This window comes from Fukomys damarensis, unplaced genomic scaffold (genome assembly GCF_012274545.1).
Source record: "Fukomys damarensis isolate Sample0158 unplaced genomic scaffold, DMR_v1.0_HiC HiC_scaffold_3, whole genome shotgun sequence".
Classification (NCBI taxonomy): domain Eukaryota; kingdom Metazoa; phylum Chordata; class Mammalia; order Rodentia; family Bathyergidae; genus Fukomys; species Fukomys damarensis.
This window is the reverse complement of record NW_022900915.1, coordinates 10,771,952-10,792,267: the sequence shown is the minus strand read 5'-3', so window position 1 is coordinate 10,792,267 and position 20,316 is coordinate 10,771,952. Positions and strand designations below refer to the sequence as shown.

General features: G+C 40.3%; 1 protein-coding gene across 4 annotated transcripts in view; it reads left to right on the top strand.

Annotated features, from left to right (window-relative positions):
• Stk32a (serine/threonine kinase 32A) overlaps nt 1-20,316 on the top strand; it is a 116,982-nt gene that overhangs the window by 57,040 nt on the left and 39,626 nt on the right. For all 4 annotated transcript variants that reach the window (XM_010627073.3, XM_019207864.2, XM_010627071.3 and 1 more), the window contains one exon: nt 2,258-2,431. In XM_010627073.3, coding sequence (XP_010625375.1) covers nt 2,258-2,431 — 174 coding nt within the window. The remainder of the gene's footprint in view (nt 1-2,257; nt 2,432-20,316) is intronic.

The following is a 20,316-nucleotide window of genomic DNA, read 5'->3' as shown; positions in this document are numbered from 1 at the left end:
CTCCTCCCTCCTCCTTCCTCCTCTTCTTCCTCTTCCTCTTCTTCCTCCTCCTCTTCATCCTCTTCCTCTTCCTCTTCTTCCTCTTCCTCTTCCTCCTTTTCCTCCTCCTCCTCCTCTTCCTTCTTCTTCTCTTTTGCTATTGAGCCCTTATTCAGTTCACCAGCCATACCACATCTGCCACCCAGCCCAAAAAGATCTTGGTCACATCCTATAAACATGCTTTCTCTTATAACAGCTCACAGCAGCCTAAGGTGCAACAGGTTCCAGGCGTGATTAGCTATTAACCTGTCCGTAGCTCCTTACTGAAATACCTTGATGAACTTTAGCGAACATACCTTGTATTGGCAAAGTTAGGAGGATTGTGAATCAAACTGCATAGACCCAGAAATTATCCTGGTGCCACCTAAACTGGTAGCAGAGAGAGCCAGGCAGTCATTACATGCAGGTAAAGAATGTGATTTCCTAAAAGTGAATAACAAGCAAACATATCTCACAGGTTTACAAAGTACTTCCTGTGTGTCTGTCTGAATTCCTCAAGACTTGCATTTCTGACGTCAGTCAGAATTAGTCTTCATTGGTAAACAGAATTTTGTCTGTTGAACATTTGGAGACTCTCAGTCTTCATTAGAATATCACTGCTTCAGATTAATGCTTCATTGAATTTCTCACTTTGTAAATTTAATTCCCCTCCTTCTTTAGCACAGTGATGAATATAAAAAAGAAAACATGCTGAGGAAGGTTGTCTTATCATTAATATTCTACACCTGTTTTCTAAACCCAGAACTTGTCACTGGGAATTGGTATGCATTCCTTGTACTGCCCTCTGGTACTTATTTAATTCAAATAAAAGTGATCTCAGAGACCTTATGTAAAAAGAAGCATGTAAAAACCGTGTTGATAATGAGAACTCTATTATGACTAGAAATCATGTCTGGGCTTTGAGCAAAACAAAATACATCACTGCGGGGAATTTCTTTTTACGGGAGGCTGTTTGCCCACCGCAGAGCTCGGTCCTGCCCTCTGCACTCCTTTCCTCTGCCACACCCTCAGCCCTTGCTCGTTCTGCCAAGTTCACGTCTGCTCACGTGTCCTGCTTGAAACCCTTCAGTGACATCCAGGGCCTCATGAGTGGGCTCCACCTGTGGGCCTCAGCCTCTGCCTCCCCTCACACTCAGGCTCCCCATACCTGTGCTTCTGGGAAACGCAGTTTCCGTGCCCATTCACGGCAGGTCCTCTTCAGTGTCTGCGCGCGAATCCATGTTATTTTTGGCTTTCAGACGTCATTTTTTTCCTCCTGGAGAACACTCTGTCTCTATCACACGTTAGGATCTTGACCTTGTGCAAGTCGCCCAAGCCGTTCTGTGCCTGAATTCCTCCTGTGTGATGCATTCTGGGAGCCAACAGAGCACTTCAGAGCCTGCTGCACCAAAACCACTGGACAGAAGCGCCAGGAGATGTTAGCTTTAGTTTGTAGTTACTGTTTTAACTGTTGTCCTTCAAACTTTAGCTCAGGTTTCCTCTATGGTGAGTTGCTGTCCTTGCTTCCCCGTCCCCAACACGGCGTGTATTATTTCCTCATACTGTTCTCGCGTCTTTATTGCCCCTTTTATATCTTTGTCTTCTTATTAATATGGAACATAATTTGTTGAAATACTGGTTGACACTAAACTTATTAGTATGGAAAAAGGGACCTGAGTGTGGTACAAGGAGGATTCAGAGTTCATATTTTATGGACTTCCTGCAACAGTGTGGTTCAAATGTAAACAATAAAGGTATAAATGAGGCGTTTTGTATTTCCTCAGCTTTATGACAAGGTGTTAGGAGAGATGAGTACTCACTATACACCAACCCTGACAAGAAGTGTTACACTCATCCTATTGATTCTTTGTGATGATCCGGTGCAGATATTCTTCTTAGAGCCATTTAGACAGGAACTGAGGATCCAGGTCAGAGAGCTAGCGATAGACCATCTGCTCACAGAGACTAAACTCTTAGCTCAAGAACACCTTGACCTGGTCTGTGAGGTCATATTTGCTTCTGGGACCCTTGCATGTGTAAATCTTTTTTTTTTTCTTTCATTCATTTTCTTTTTTGTGGCACTGAGGATTGAGCCCAGGGCCTTGCACTAAGCTACATCCTTAGCTCTTTTTCTCACTCTATTGCCTCGGCTGGGTTCTAACTTTGAGTGTCTTTTCTCTGCCTTCCAGAGTGCTGGGATTACAAGCATGTCGTATTTCTTTTTCTAATGTGACTCCAGGTATTCCTTCCAAGATGAAGAAGACATGTTCATGGTGGTGGACCTCCTGCTCGGTGGAGACCTGCGTTATCACCTGCAGCAGAACGTCCACTTCCAGGAGGACACGGTGAAGCTCTTCATCTGTGAGCTGGCCATGGCCCTGGACTACCTGCAGAGCCAGCGCATTATTCACAGGTCAGAGCCTGGACCTGAATGGGCAGGAGAGAGTCCATAACCTGCCTCATTCAACACATCCTTTCCGAGCATGACATTTAATGCTCACGTCCTCCTTGCATCACTGTTGTAACGTAGGGCGATTGTCCCCATTTTGCAGATTAAAAAAAAAAAGACAGCACAGATAAATTCTTTGGGGAGAAAATCTGAGCCTTCTTAACATCTTCCTAGCTAATCTTGCTTGTGAAGCTGACTGGATTAGAGGCTGCTGGAAGGCGATGAGATTGTGAAGGCACTGATGTCCTCCGGGAGTTAAACCAGTGCTGAATGGGCTGATGGGCCCAGCTGGATGAGTGTGTCGTGACCTTGGGAATGTGTCTGGTCCCGGCCCCTTCTTCTCGAGGCTTTTCTTCTGCTGTCTCCCTCCTGGCTGTCATGTGGTTAGTAGTTTTCCTGTCACGTCCTACTACCATGATATTTCTGCCTTGGAGCCCCCTGAACATGGACTGAAATCTCTGAAACAGTGAACCAAAGCAAACTTCTGCTCTAATTTATGGGTGTCCAGTACTTTGCCCCGGGAAATAGAAAGCTATAGAACGTTGACCTAAACAGAGTTTAATGTGCCCAAGTTCCCAGTAACAGAATCAATGACTGTGTTCGGCCACACCACCCTGAACTTGCCCGATCTCGTCAGAATCAGTGACGACTGGTACTTTTTATAACAGCCTAGACAAAGAGGAGAAAAGGTGGCATAGGAATGGAACCACTAAGTGGACAAATTAAGTAGAAATTTGGACGAACAGGAAGGGACAGGAATAGGAGGAGAACAAAGAAAATTCCTTGGAGAGAAACCGTGAGTTTCTAACATCTTCCTTTTATGTTGTCAACTATATTACATAAACCCTTGATGAAGCAGGACAAAACACAGTGTGTCTCCTGCGCTTACAGCATTTGTGGTAAGAACACACACGGATAATGTAAGAAGCTATACACCCACATGGGCGATAAAGAAGAAATTATGACTCTTGATAATTTCATACATAGCATGTCATTTGATTCCTACAATAACCCGTGATAAATGACAGAGAAGCTATTTTACCAATATTAATTGTGGGAAAAAAATGGTTTGCAGACCTTAAATTATGACACAGGTTTATTTATAAGCATTGTGAACCTAATCACCATAAAGCAGCTACAGTTTACTGAGACTTATGTGCCGTGCCTTACTTTACACTGTCTTAAGTTCTTAATCCTCAAAAATGGCTCCATAGGTCAGTTAGTGTTCCCTTTATACGGGTGAAGAAAGTGTGGCTCAAAGATTTGCCAATGACAAACAGCTAATAAATGGTATGGCAGGGATTAAAATACAGATCTCTCTGCACCAAAGTCGGAGCTGTATTGTATCAACTCACATGAATTACACATGTGAAATAAATATATACATTAATGAAAGCTTGTTAAAAATCAACAGGTAAATCCACCACTGTCATTTCTAATCTTTGGAAGACTTTACTGAGTTTTAATGTACAATTTTGTCTCATTTGATAAAAAATTGGCTAGATGAAATATTAGTCCACAAGCAGTTGACATTTATCTGTAATTTATCTGGATTTGTCTGGAGCCTGTGGGGAAAATGTAGCATCACAATGTATAGATTATGCAGGTACCATTTTTTTTCTTTTCTTATCCTTTTTCGCTTTTTTTTTTTTTTTTTTTTTTTTTTCCTTTTTTGTTTTTTTTTTTTTTTTTTTTTTTTTGGCCCTGGCCCTGTAAATTTAAGGAGTTATTTGATTTTCCATCTTTGGAAGGGTTTATTTGTATTGGAAATGTGCTCTTCAGGCCACAGTTAAATAGAAAGCAAGACAGTTAATCATACAAGATTGCTAAGGTGAATTTACACACCTGGTGTTGTGTCAACACCTAGAAATCCTGTTTTCAAGCACTCTCTCTTCTCTTCTACGGCTTTTAGGTGTTTCACAGTTCTTTCTGAGAAAAAGAAACGCCTTATGTCTGTAGTCCAAGGAGACACTGTCCAAATGTTATATTTCTTCATTCTCCCCAAAATTACCAATCCAAGCCTGTTTTGGTTGCTGACATCCAAAAAAGTGAACTTTGATAAGCGAGCATGGCCTAAGAATACCTTCAAACACTGAATATAACACAATGTTAAATTGAAATGACATCCTGCTGTCATACAAAAATGGCTCAGGTATACTCCTACTTTCTATAAGCACTGCCTTACCTCCCATGGCTTATATTTTATAGGCTATCTCAGCATCTTGAGCCTCACCTAGGCATTTCAACATTCTGTGACGTACTTATTTAATTCATCTCCTCCAATAAGTTGCATTCTCCAAGAGTTAGAGCCATGTTTATTTATTTGCCATTGCATGACTACTACATAGCAAAATATAAAGGCAGGAACAGCTGGCCTGAGCTGCATGAATGGCTGATTGACTAGAAGCCTAGGTTTCCAGATAATAAAAACAAAAGTCAAAGATTCCTACCCACTAAAACATTTGTGTTCAGTAATCATATGATTTACCTGTCAAACCAGGGTACTCCTGAATGCTAAAGAGGATACTGCTGCTAATAATGGTGGAAACAGTTAAAATTCATGCAGTATTCTAGGTGATTCAGAACATATATCAACATCGTTAAGGTTTTTCATTACAGTAGTCCAAATAGACATTTTGAACCCCCTTAGAGCTCTTATCATTTATTATGAGTTCTTTAGATCCCCGATTACCTGAGGGAGGATGATGGGGAATAAAAGAGACAGAAACAATATTCAATGTGCAGTGGGGGACTGGGAGGAAGCTGTCTATAGTGGACAGGCTACCGTGAATTCCAGGGTGAGCCAGCTTTTATTATTCAGCAAGAAGTGCAGGTGAGGGGTAGTATACTCTTCCAGGAACAGCGATTGCAGTAAGATTAGGGTAGTAAGATAGGGAGTAAATTTCAAATTTCAAAGGGAGGGGCCTTCCCCACACCTGGATGCCTGCATTTTAAATTGCCCTCAGTAGATGCTTTCTTGTCTCAGAAGAGCTGTGATTATGGCTTTCCCACGTAGCCTGGAGGTCTATAACCTTGCACAGACTTCTTTCTTTCTGTGGCAAGTTAACACCAATCTTGGGACTGCAAGATTGGCCCCCTCCAATCTATGGATATAATGGCTGGTCCCCAACAATAATTGGGATCGTCTACCCTCAAAATACCGGACATCATGAGGTAACTTCTCTAATATGATAAACTCAAAGTGTAAATGATTTAAAGAGCAAAAGAAAAGACAGACAATTTGAAAGAGGGAGATAGATCTTTGAAAGGTAGGAGAGGTTCCTGGAAGGAGCAGGGCAAAGGGATGGGAGAAGAATAAATAGAATTAAGATGACATTATGTAGATGTACCTTCTCCCCATAATGAATACAAATCATTGAGCACCACAACGTATTCTAATAAAAAAAGGCCAGGCATCAATTTAATGTGATACCAATTTAAAGTGGTGCCAAATGGCTTGTAAAAATGTGCATTTGAAATAAGCAGAATCTCTTTGTCTAAGAAATTCAAACCATAATAATAGTGACATTCTTAGATTGAGGCTTTTGGGTTGGGGTTAAAACTGAAAGAGCAATATTAAAAGCTGTAGACTTGAGTGCTATAATTGACTTTACAAAAATCTCTGTCTTCATTTATTACTACAAATGTTTATTTATCTTGAGTTTTAAGCTATTTTCCAGCGTGTCTTATGGTATATAATGAAAACTATTCAAGGAAAAAAACAACTTTCTTTAAAAGGATCAACAAAATTAATGCTCCATAAGACTGACTCTAAGATAACAAAACATCTTTCAGTTATTTAGAAGATTAGATTGTAAATCAGATCCTGAGTTCCAAGATATTAGACTTGTAAATGAAAGAAAGAGAACAAATGAATCACAGAAGATTCCCCAGATGAGGAGAGATAGATCATCTGTAAAAACTGCTGATATAAAATATGGAACCTCTAAATTCAGATTAAGAATTATATTTTGCCCGTGGACCTGATAGAAGATTCAGAGTTTCCCATAAGCAGTCAGCAGATATATGTGGAGTGAGAAGAGCAGTAGGGTGCTGTGTACTGAGGACTCCCTGGGTACCAGGTACTACTCTAGGCACTTGTGAAATATTTCATTCCGTCTTCTACTACAGGAGGTTGACAGTATCGTTGTCCCCATTTTATAGTCAACAAAACTCTGGTTCAGAAAAATCAAGCAGCTTTCCCAAGGTCGCAGGCTAATAAGTAGGTGACGTCGCCCTCTTGACCACCATGCACCCTACTGTCGTAAAGAGGTGCCACCCACGGTCCTGCGGCCTGGCCACACAGGCAGAAACGGTACATGAGGGACCCACAGGTGACAGAATAGCCTCAAACTAAAAGCTAAACTGTGTGGTGCATATTGAAGTACTTCAGAGGTGAAGATGATTGTAGGTAATGACAGTTTCGTGAGAGCTCAGAGGGCTTAAAAAAGACATTTTTTTTTTTTTTTTTCCGAAGCAGGAAGGAGAATCTAGTCTTTGTAAGGGGAGCTAACTGAATAAAAGTACTCATTTGTACTCCTGTGGTAACATGGAATGATCTGTTTTAAATTTTGTCTCATACTGGCTTTCTACCACCAGTGCCTACCTTATTTTTTAATATCCCAAGTGCTGCATGTACTATAAATTGCAAGTGAGACTTAATTCCAAGTACAATTTTATTTGTAGATTTTTAAGATGTACAGACTTGAATTGTAGTTTCCTGATGTATACAATAGTCATCTCATTTCTATTGACTTCAGAATCTTTTCTACAGCTGTTAAAAATAGACTTACATCATAAACATTAATTTTTGAATTATACAATGAGACAATTTTCTTGTTAGTCAAGAACTCAAATATTTTTTTTGTGAGCAGAACTTGAAATTGGTTTTCAAATTATGACCAGTTCCTAGTTTAATATTCCCCTTTGCTTACCTTAAATCAGCAAATGAAGGATTTAAAATACAAAGTGATTATTTATTTTTATTTAAAATTCATTCCTATGAGGATAGAACTATATGATTATATTGCCACAGTCTCTCCAATTAATATGATGGAAACTAATTATTACTGTTCCAAAATGAATTTGTATTTATCCCCTTATCACATGTTAAAGAAGACTCAGTTATGAATTTAAGTTAATAAGGTGAATTATATAGGATGGTTAATGGTAAGTCATCTCGGATCAGAACACCATCTGAATGCGTGGCTGATTATTTTTTCCTCTTTCAGTTTCCTCTTTCTAATTTTCCTCTTTCTAATTTCCTTTTCTAATTTTTTCCACATTCTAATGAAGTTATAACTTGCTGTTTTCTAAATTACTATAGGAATGAAATAAAAATCTAATTCGATAGCTCATACAAATAATTGCAGCACAGCAGAGAATTGCAAACTTTTTTATCTCCCATTGATAGCAGAAAGGTTAAAGATGGAATGAAATTTTTTGACTGTCAAGAAAAACACAAGACTGTATTTTTATCACCTTTGTCTAACCTAGCTTTAATCAGAAAAACCAGTGACTACACCCAGATTCACTTTAGAACGTCTGTAAAGTTTAGATAGGAATGAATCATCACACAATGCCTTTGGGACTATAATAGCCAAGAAATTCCTGTTTTCCTGCTAGAAATCAGTATCTTGATCATGAAGAAAAGAGGAACCATACTTCTACCCTTGATACTCATGCAAAAGCTATTTATTGAGCATCTATTTGCCACATACTATTCTCAGAGCTAAGGTTCCATTAGTAAGCAAGATGGACAGTGTCATGAAGATTTGGTGATATCACGGCCTGAAAAGTAATCAAATACTTCATCCTAATAGGAGGAACATTTTTAAATTTCTGGAATATGATATAAAAAATATAAGCTATAATATATCTATCCTGAGCTGCACACACACACACACACACACACACACACACGCAGTTACATCTTCGCAGTGGTTATGGTTACACTTCTAACTGTGGCCTCTGGACCACATATTCTTTATGACAAGCTCTCTTCCTTTCCTAAATGTAAATCTTCATGGGTGGAAGCTACATTTCATGTGTGCTTTAAGTCCAGCATTTAGCACAGAATCTAAATGAGATGGTTGCTGGATGATTCAGTGACAGAACAGATGACTGAGATTGGTGTGGAAATCTAACCTGTGGGTAATTAGAGACATTGATTTTTGCTGTGGGTGATGTTGTTGGAAACAATTTTTAAGATGTTTCCCATGCATTCTTATACTGTGTTCACTGAGTGTGGGCTCTATGAGGTCTTTTCTCCATGCTATTAGTTTTGTATCCTGAGTAATAAATTATCACAAATGTAGTGACTTATCCCTCATTTATTAGTCCCAGTTTCTTTGGGTTAGGAGTCTGGACACAGATTAGCAGGTTTTTCTGCAGAGCCACTGTTTGCTGTCAAGGTGCAGACAGAGCTGGGCTCTCTTCTCGAGCTGGAGCCGGCAAGGCCAGGCAGGGTGTTGTAGGGTTTGTCGCCTTGTAGCTGTAGGAGTTGTGCCAGCGTTTTATCAAATTCAATGAGAAGAGCCAGCCTCTAGAGTGAGTTGCATAGAACGATGGAGTGTATGTTCTTGAATAAAGACGTGTAACATGATAATGACTCCCTCGGTATATTTATCGCATGTATCACATGGGTTAGAAGCAAGCAATAGACCAGTCCTTACTAATGGGCTATAAATTATTCAGGAGCACAAATGGCGAAAGATGGACATCATGAAGGTCACCACAAAATCTGTTTCCCACCTTTCCTCTAAAGAAGTTTTACTATGCCACATTTCTTTTTCTCAGGGGAAGACATCAGTAATTCTTTTCTTTTTCATGCCTTAAAATCCAGACATGATAAGGGAAAAAGCATACATCACCTCGCTTCAATACCACTTTCCTCTGTGACCTCAAATATAGCCCTAATCTTCCCTTCAAGAACGAAGGGAGACTTGTCCAAGTGATCAGAAATGGATTTTTTTTTTAATACCTAATACGCTAGGATGGTTTCTTCTCAGCCCTGTTCTTTAAAGTGTGACCTGGTCCTTTCTTGGTGCTCTGCAGACCTGCTCACTTCCAAGAAGGCTGTAGGATTGGAATGAGCTGTCTAAAGAGCATTCGAATCCAAGGTGTGATAAGTAGCTATTAGCACGTTTGCCAGTCAAGGCCTTGTTTGCAATTCAGTTGCAAACCAAACTAACATGTGTTAGACCAAGATCTTTCATTATTACAGAGGTCTGGGCGAGGATTTCACCTTTGTGTCTCACTCGCACACACTGTAATATCTTAGCAGTCACACTTTATTTTCTTGAGATGATAATTTGTAGGAAAAGCAAGATCTTTCTGCACCTAATCATGTTAGTCTGTGATTTCTCACTGCCAGGTGAGCTCGTAATGAATGAATTTGCCAACACAGCAACACCCAGCTTTCTGGGGCCTTTGAGAGTAACTCATCTGATGAGATATTTTTCTAATTTCCGAAGATATTACTTCTTTCAGCTCACCAGTGTCTTTTAACCTTTTAATTTATACTAGACAGTGCATGTCATTTTCCAAATGACTTAGCAAGGGGAGTCATTTATTGCACATGTATCAAGGATGAGGCACTGTTTAATAGGCATGCTGTACACACTGCCTAGTTAGCCTTAATACAAGGTTAAGCAACAGGCCGAGGTACAGTTAGTATACGCGGAGTGCGGATGGCAAGTTCAAATGCTCTAAACATTGGCTTCGTCACTTCTGCTCCAAGGAGAACCTAACATGCACTTTCAAGATGAGCTATTTAGTGTTGTCTACCAAATTGCAGCAACCTTTATTTTAGGTACATAGTTTTCATTGGAATGTGTTTTGTGTTAGTGTCTTTTGGGGACACCCTGCTACAGTCATCTGAGCAAAGCAATACAGTATGTTTCATTAGTTTTCTTTGCAGCTACAATTTCAATCTACGTTTCTCTAGTAGCTGCTACTGAGAGCAACTTCTGTCTTCACTCTGACGTGTTGCCTTCAATATATTATGACATAGGAGATGTGATAATAAAATTTGTTAAAGTTGTTTGCAAAATTAAAGCGAACAACTAGAATATTCAGTAAGTCAAGTCAAGCTAAGGTAGACGGTAACCTAGGTTCCCTATTTCAGGTCTCTCAGAGACCGTCTATGTCAGTTTCTGGATTTCAGGTCTGTAACATATTTCAAACATCTGTAGCTATCTATATGGTTTCTCTGGTCCAAGGTTATTTGTTTTCCTTTTACTTATACATATCTGTCATGAAAATTAAATCTTTTCAAAGTAACATATTTGATATGAGAAAATTAAATTTGACACCAGCTTCTTCCTTTTGGTGTATGGATGACATTTATTTTTATTCCAGTAGTATAATAGATTTTTGGTTTCAGGGGCCATCTTCTGTGCAGTGGTTAAGAAAAATGCCTCTTCTTTTTGTTTTATTAAATCTTTTCTTCACTAGAGTACAAGCCTTTGTAAATATTCTTTTTCTAACTCCCTTATCAGAAGGGGGACTTGAGCCTCAAAAACAAAACGGCAATGCAGTAATGAGGGTATTAAGTTAATGTGCTCCATTCAGCACCTGCTCCCAAGCTACGGAATAATGAATGAGCATGAATTACACATTGTGAAAATAGGAGAATCTGCCTTCTTAGTGTTGTGCATCAGGCAGTTTCTAAAGGGCTTTGAAACTGTGCTTCTCTCACAAGGTCACCCACTTGGGAAAACTCAAAGGTAAATAACTACTTGTTTACAGGTTAACATGTAACTAGCTTGGGCTGAACTTTTATTGAAAATGTTTGAAGTTAATATGCAACCTGTGACTTGCTCCAGATTAAAATGTAATTGCCTGGCATACACTGGAATATAAGCCATGAGCTTCACTCTTTCAGGTTTAGTCATATTACGTATAGATTTGATCACTTACGTGTGTTCCAAGAGCATAGTTCTGCATAGAGCTTTGAAAAACAAAAGCATGGAACCAAAGACATCAGGAGCCATGTTTGTTACATACAGACTGTGCTTTGTGCTTTATGGAACAAACAAGAATCTAAAAAAAAAAAATAAAGTACAGGTTTGGAAGTGGAGGTTAGAAGCGTTGTTCTCGAAGCAGACTTAGGCAAAGCCCTGGCGTTTTATCTGAGACTGGAAGGACAGACAGCGGTGACCTGAAGGTCTATGTCCTGGAGCAGAATGGACGGTGTTGTGGTTAGAGGAGGTCAGAAAGGGGCAGAGTGGCCCTGAGAAACCACGAGAGGTGTGCCCAGGCCATGTGATCTTATTGTGTTCAAGCAAACGCCCTAGGGACTTCAACCTCCTTTCTTATTTGTGATTCAATGACAGTGCAGAGCCAGCATGGAGGGGCTTCATTTGGCTTTTATTTGCTCTCAGTTTGAAGATGATTCCAGCATTCCCATGGGTGGTAAGTAAGTGAGGATGAGGATGGTGGAGATTGGCCTCCAGTAGCTATTCTGGACCCCAAGGCAAGAAAGAGCCACCGAGATGACAAGCCCTCCCTCCTTACCTTGACGATTAGGGATAGGCATACTTTTTTGTGACACACTAGAAAGCAAATGTCTCAGATTTTGAAAACCACACAGTCTCCGCCTCTATTCATCCACTCTCCTGTCGTAGATTGAAAAAGGCCACAGAAAATATGTAAACAAATGTTCTTGGCTGGGCTCACATAGAAGTCTGTTACGGACACCAAAGTAAGATCCCTAGAGGATGAGAAGGAATGACTCATATAATGGGGTTCAGCTTGGTAGTAAATGCAGCTTATCATCGTTATTATGTCACAATGGTTCAGTCAGAATTGAAAATGTGTCTTCGTTTAACACCATCAGTTTACCATCATTTTCTCACTATCTAGCTCTTCCTACGTGAGATACTTGCTAATTATTTGTTCAGTATTTTCTGAAAGTTGGCTCAACAATTACCATAAGCCAGATAGTATACTCAGAGCCTTACAGGTACCATTTAATTAAATCACCATAACTCTATAAGGTAGATACCACAGTATTATTTCCTTAATTACAGATGGGGCTGTTGTCTCTCAATTATTTTTATAGAGAGGAGGAGGGGAGTGAGCCGGAGCAGTCACTCCTATTAGTCAGGAGGGTGGAAATGCAGTCAATTTTGTATTCTGCGCAGTGTTGCTTTTTCTTCTCTTGATCACTGCCATGGGGTGGCTGTCAAATGTTAGGTTCAACCCAAAACCACAAGGCCTATCTCTGCACCGAAGCCGCTCCCTGCAGGTGCATTCTCACACTCTCTGCTTAACCATCAGACTCGGATTTTTTGGCCACTTGTGGCAAAACCTATGTGTAACCAATGCACTAAAACCATGAGCCCTAAGTAATCATCCCCATGCAGCAATTTTGTTCATTTAAGCAATTTAGACTATCACATCCTCCCTGAAACCCTTTTACTATTGCATCTGCCAAGGCAGCTGACTTTCTGGCTTTAATTATTTTCACTGTCCTACTCACAGCTTCTGTTTTTTCCTACTGTGTTGTTCCTGACCTTGGATGTCTCATCTGGTCCCTTCCCTTGGCTGACTTTTGGACCCTTTGGCAGTGTCACTTAACTACCTGAAGTTTTAATTATGGCTCCTTAACCAGCTTTGGACCAGGGTCCTGGATGTATATAGCCTGTGTTCCAATCCACTTTCCACAGCTATGTGACTTAGAAAGTTTCCCAATCTCTCTGGAGCTCAGTTTCATTATCTATTAAATCAAGATGGTAATAGTACTTATCCCCAGGTAGGTTTTTTTTAAACATATACAATATTTAGCATAATTTTTGGCACCTGATGCATAGTTACTATAAGCTTGTATGCTTTATAGAATATTAAAGCAACGTGTCATAAGGTGTGGACAAGTTGCTTACATTCTGTGACTGTTTTGCCAGGCACAGTGCCTGACACATATAAGGCTTGTCATCTCTGAGGCTTCCAAAGTCTAGAAGACTCTGTTTGCTCTAGAAAGGTTCTGATGCTGTTTCTCCTCTATACTTTTTAGAAGTTTATTGGTGCTTATGAGAGTTAATTTGTGTCATTTTTAAATGACAATTTTATCTTTTTTTAACTGCTAGAGGGAATACTTCCTGTCTGCAGTAGAAATGGAGAAAATTACTTCTACATTACATAATTTTAAAAAAGCATTCTCCTAAGTTTACCTACTATTACCAAAACACCACGATTGATCTCATTCCTTTTGCTTCCTCCTGATTCATAAATGTTTTCCCTTCCTCTAACTAGTACATTTCTTTACTTGAACCCTCTTAGGGTTGAGCTAAAGACCTGGAGTACATGCATTCAGTCTGCACTCTGCAGCAGTGTGATTTGACATAGCTTTCTAATGCTTTGTGTCCTTGATTCCTAAGTCATAAAATGCATTAACCATGACCTGAGTTTCCATCTGTGTGACTCTGCATCACAGGAAATAATGGTAATGAATGCACACTGGTTAATATTAAGCCATAGGGCAAAAGCCTTTCCATATAAACATTCTGCTTTTAAAGACTGCTCAGCTGTTTTGTTTTGTTTTTTTTTTTAAACTCTTAAGTTACTGGGACTGAGGTAAGCAAACACACGTCTCAGGCTGGGGCCTCTGTGTTGTTGTCCTGCTGAGGGTCTGTAACACAGAAGGAGCATAACTCCTCTTCCCACAGTGAGAAATAATGAAATTTTTATTTTTGTATTGAAAGGCATAAATTGTGTGCATCAGTCTGTATTTCATTGCTCTAATAAAAATGCCTGATGCTGGATGCTTTTATAAAGAAAAAAGGTTTAGTTTAAACTTGAGGCTGAAAGTTCAACCACAGCACTGGGTATGGTGAGTGGTCTCTTGGCTGTGCAATATCATGGCAGATGGCACCACAGTGCCAGTGGTGCAAATAATAAGAGATCATGTGGTGAGAAAAGAAACCACAGAAAGAAGGAACAGGCTGTCTTCTGTCCTCTTACTGGCCTCTGCATCTTGAAAATAGTGTCTCCTGGCAGTTTCAGCCTGGAAACCAAATCCCCACATATAAATTTAAGAGAGATACTCTCAAACTACAAAATTCAAAGCATGGCAAGATGTTGTAGAGCACAAAATACGTATGATTTTCAATATGCAATAGGGAACTCTGAAAAACATTGCATTTTCTGAAGGCCAGTTTGAACCACACATCAGACCTCTGAGTACAGTACATAAGGACAGTTTTCTCTCTCTCAGGGGAAGATAGAAACTTTTGAAATACAAACTAAAAGTACACCTCACAATCTTTGATTGTAACCCTAGCTCTATCCGTTTCTCGTCGTGTAATCTTGGAGAAGTAATTGAAATGATCTGATCTGCCTCTTTTTCATCTGCAAAAATGGGTGTAACCTTGGTGCTAGAGAGCCATTGTGAGGAAGAAAATAGATGTTGCCTATCAAGGCCCTGCTGAAGCATGGACAGTAAATGGTAGGTAAAACCATTTTCATTACTCCCAGGAGGTACGGTGATTTCAGAACTGTTTGTGGGTTCTCCTCAAATGTCCCTTCCTGTGTCTATGGCAGAATTGCTGATCAATCTTGGTCCTCTTTCCACTTGAGCAGAGTCCTCCCGATTAATAGACGCAGACACTACCAATTAAAAGAGTCAAAGCAACCAAGTGAGAAACCGTGGAAAGAGCATGAAAATTAGGTCCCTTTCTGATATTTACGGGCTGTGTGATTATGGGGAAGGCAACTGTTTCTGTATTTATAATTGGCTTTCCTCTCCTGATTCACCCAAGTGATAAATTAATGACAAGAACTGGCTTTGGGGGGAGGATTCTTTAGAACAAGATGGGTGAATCATGGAAGGTCATTGTTCAAAGACTTCAGAAGGTGAGTTGGTCGGGCTGGTCTCTCCTCTGCCTGCCTCACATGCATGGGTTGTCTTCATGTGCTTTTTCAGCCTCTGTGACCCCAGCTCTGTCACATTTTAAGATTTTTAACACAGCGTGTGTCCATTTCAGAAATCTAGGACTATGAAGGATTTGTTTTTCTTTTCTTTTCTTTTCTTTCTTTTTGGTAGTGGAGATTGAACTCAGGTCCTTGTGCTTGCAAGGCAGGTGGGGAACCTCTGAGCTAAATCCTGGCCCAGGATTTCTTTATCTTATCTTGATTTAATGTTTCTTTTAACTCCCCAGCTGGTCTCTACTGAAGACGTTTAATCTGTTTTCACCAGATGTTTTTTCGGTATCTGCTCCTCATTCCCTGGGATGTGTCTTAGTTGGGTGAATATCTTGACAAGTTGCTTAGATTGTGGGGGCCCAGGGAAGAGTGAGACCCTGAGATGGAGTCTAATTACTTAGCTTTTGTTTTGCTGAGTGGACATATACTAGCTAAATTATTAAGACAGTTGAGAAGAAATTCAGAGGCTGTTGAGAAGTGACCTGAGAGAACGAAAGCATTGGTGAGCGTGCTGGTATTTTCAGGAACGCTTCAATGGAAAAAAAAAAACCTTAAATCCATAAAGCTATACCGAATGACATTTTTATAGTTGGTAAGATGTCCCTACCCTTACTACCTCGTGATAACCAATAGGACCTATCTTATTTATTAATATATAATACAACCGGATCTGTGAATTGGGATTAAGAAAGCAAAGCAATGCTCTCCATGAAAAGACAGTGCATGTAAAATGAACATGTAGATGTGTGCCAATGTGTATTGTTGGAAATATTCACAGCAGTGCCTAGAAGCACACAGTCCCTTCACCTAGTCTCCTTGGGAAAGCTTATGAGTCCTTGCATTTCCTTGAATAAACTGTGAGAAATACAGGATTTGAGCAAAAGCAGCCAGTTGGTAGGAGAGGGTCGGGTAGCGGCACTTAACAGACAATGTATCCTTTAGTCCTCATTATGCCTCTGGACACAAATATTCCACCCATTTTTGCCGATGAAGAAGAAGGAGTAGCTCAGAGTTTACATCACTTGCCCAAGATATGTGGCAAACACCTGACAGATGTGGGATTATAAATAAAAACATAAGGTGCAATAGACCTGTTCCATAATCTAATTCAGGAAGCTTTTTCACTTCTGCTTCCTGTTCCAAGCTATATTTCCTTCCTGCCCTTACTCTTCTCTATAGGCCCATTTGTATGAACAACAGACTTGGCACGGTACCCTAATGTATCGTAGAAATATATATGTATAGTTATTTCCCCACAAGAACTTTGAGGTGACCTAGTTTAAGAGAAGGCAGTGTGACATGGAATTAAACTTAAGTTGTGGACCAGGCAAGAAGCTGTAGGAGACAAAAGAATTGGACTGGGTTGGGTCTGCTGATTTCCTTGTTTGCTGCTTTCACACACCCTGTCTTGGACGTCAGGGTTTGCAATTTGATTCCAAGGCGGGTGCAGTGAGGGGTTTTAATTAGCCTGTTAAGCTCCACTAATGTCTTGTAAAGTCATCCAGGTGGGAATGGCAGCTATATCAGTTCTTCCTTGGGCCCTGCCCAAGCAGCATCGTGTTTCGAGGCTGCTATTGATAGTGCTTGGCAGTGGGAATCAGCTGATTTTGCAGATACAACTTTTGGTTTTGTCTAAGATGCCATGAAGAATTCCCACAGATTATGTCTTCTGCCGTTCCCAGAATTCATGGCCTCTGTCTGAACTCATAATCTCATACTGTACGGAAATTCCTTCTCTATCACTTTTACTCCAAAAACCGGAAAATTTTTAGTTGCCTGGCAGAAGATATTTGCATCTGGCATAGAGGATCTGTTTTTGTTTGGTTTGTGTATTGGTTTTGTTTCTTTTGGTTGCCAATTTGTATTACAGGCTTTAGTGTTCTAGGAGTTGATAAACCAAGAGGCTAAAATTCATTTATTCATGCTTATGATGAATATTTACTTAAATATGTGCTTGGTTCTGGGCACTTTTATGAGCCCCAGAAGCGATAGCATGGAACAGTACTGAAAAAACTTGTCTCAGAACTTGCATCCTAATAGAGGTGGGGGAGTAATAAAGAAGAAAAGAGCAGTGGTGATAAATATTATGCTAAAAATAAGATGAGCCTAGGATTAAATGAGGGTGTGACTCAGGATTATGTGGTCAGAAAATCACTGGAACAGATGATGTTTTAGCTGAGATCTGAAGGCCAAGAAGCCAGCCGTGCAAAGGTCCAGGCATCAGGAACATGGGCGTGAAGAGATAATGTAGAAAAAAGGCGGTGAGGCTGGAGCATGCATGGTGTGGGGCTAGAAAAGGTGGCATGAACTGGATTCGAGCTCAGCTGGGTCACACGAGGCCAAGGTAAATGTGTAAATCTTATTCCGTGGAGTGGGAAGACGTGTGATGAGGAAGTCCACTCTGGGTGCAATAAATAAAGGACTTTTGGGAGAAAAGAGGAAAAGCAAGAAAAAGATACAGTTGCACTACTTCAACCAAGAGATGACTGTAGCAGTGGAAATGTTAATTCTATTACTAGTTTGCTTTTTAATTTTTAAAATATACAAAAACCTTTTAACTATTTTTAAGGGATGATTCATTGTGTCCATTAATACTGTCGTGAAATTGTAGCCACTATCCACGTCGTCCAGAATGTTCCCATTGTTTCAAAGTGAAACTCTTTAGCAGTTAAACAGTGAGTCATTATTTTTTCTTCCCTCCAGCCCGTAGGAGCCGTTATCCTGTCCTCTATGTCTGTGAATTTGATTATTCCAAGTACTGCACATAACTGGAATGATACAGTAATGGCCCTTTGTGTCTGGCTTATTCACTTAGCCTATCTTCAAGATTCATTCATGTTAGAGCAGGTTTTAAAATGCCTTTCCTTTTTAAAGCCAAGTAATATTCCATTGCACATAGTACCACATTTTACTCGCCCATTGCGGGACAGTTTCTTTTAGCTATTGTGAATAATGCTGCTGTGATCGTGTGTATACATATATTGGTGCAAGTTCCTACTTTCCACTTCTGTGTACAGATGTGGAAACGAAATTGCCAGATCATATGATAATTCCATATTTAATTTTCTGATGGATCCCCATGCCATGTTTAGTAATTATATTTTAAAAGATAGATTTATCAGGAGTGAAAGCAGTGATATTAGGAGTTGAGGAAAAGAAAATTGAGAATGATCACAAGATTATTATTTTTAAAAGGGGGGAAATTATGGGGCTATATATTGAGGTAAAGAGTCCTGGAATAAGATAGCTTTGGTATTTTTGTGGGATGAGATTGCCAAAGGATATCACAGGTTTCATTTGTATTATACTTGTGATGGTTGTTAGATAAACATGAAACCAATAGAAAGGCAGTTTTACATGGCTAATCTGCAATCCAGGCTCTATTGGAAAATATAAGTTTCATATATGTGATTGTGATTATTTCATATACAAGTAGTAGTTAAATCATAGAATTAAATGAATTTCAGTGAGCGTGTTTATATGAGGACTGACCCTTGCAGAATGCCAGCATATAGAGGCTGAACTACAAAGGCCCCTGCAGAGGAGGCTGAGGAGGGATCTTGTATAAAGAATGTGAACTTTTCTAACACAGGAAAGAAACTGCCGGGAGGGAAGGAATGAGCTGCCTTCGGACAGGACAAATAACAGTGGCACAATCGGACTTGAAGTTCTGGAGGGAATCATATATCTGACAAGAGTAACTTTAGGAGCGAAGGGACTGGAAGCCTGGATAGAAAGGGCTGAGAAGAAAATTGGAGTTGCTGTTTGTGATTCCTCAGCTGTCAAAATCTCAGTCCAGAAACTTTATTGTGAAGGAAAGCAGTAAGGGGCCGTAGGTGAAAATGGCTTGGCGGGGGTTGGCGGAGACCAAACATAACATATTTTCACGCAAGAGAAGGAGAAGAAGAGGGTGTAGGAGGAGTCAGGGGTACTTCTTGAAGGAAATCTGTGACATCCTGAGCCCCAGCAGAAAAGCTGGCCTGAGGTAGGGGCGGGGACTCTTCACTGAAGAGGGAGGGCAGGGATAGGTTGGCAGATTGGTGATAAGTGAGTGGACACACCACAGTTCTTTCTGTGAAGTGAGGAGGCACCGTCATCAATGGAAAGAGAGCGGAAGGAGAATATCCGAAGCTGGAGGAGCAAGGCAAAAAGTGGAGGGGTTACCTGGGCGAGTGAGAAAGTGAGCATCACAGCATGGCCTGCACGTGAATGTGCACGTGAGTGAGAATGGCCAACGTGTCTTTTTTGTTTGTTTGTTTGTTTGTTTTGGTTTTTTGAGACAGGTCTCACTGTGTAGTTGAGACTGACCTGGAACTCACCATGTAGTCCAGGCTGATCTCAAACTCACAGCAATCCTCCTGCCTCAGCCTCCTGAGTGCTGGGATTACAGGTGTGCACCACCACACCCGGCAACATGTCTCTTCTAGCAAAGTTCAGATGCTTGGCTTCAGGCAAGAAAATCTGGGTAGTATGCCTCTCAGTCCTGAGTGCTGGGATTACAGGTGTGCACCACCACACCCGGCAACATGTCTCTTCTAGCAAAGTTCAGATGCTTGGCTTCAGGCAAGAAAATCTGGGTAGTTGAGTTTTAACTTACAGAGGAACTTGATCAAGTAAATGTAGCCATGGGGATGAGAGAAAGGTTTTTTTACAATGAATATTAACAACTCGCAGTGGAAGGGATTGAGAACAGGAGACTTTGGTTTACAAGTCAGATGCTACGGTTTCAATAACTGGTTGTCTCAGTGTGGCAAAGTAGACAGTTTGGAGACTGTGTTGGGTAGAAGGTCACACTGGTCAGAGGATAGGCTCTCCGAATAACTAGGGGGCGATTAAGGATTGAGAAGAGTGAATCAATTGGGTGGGATAGATGAAGGAAGTGCTGGAAGTAAGCCAAAAACTGAGGGCCCATCCCTGCCGAACTG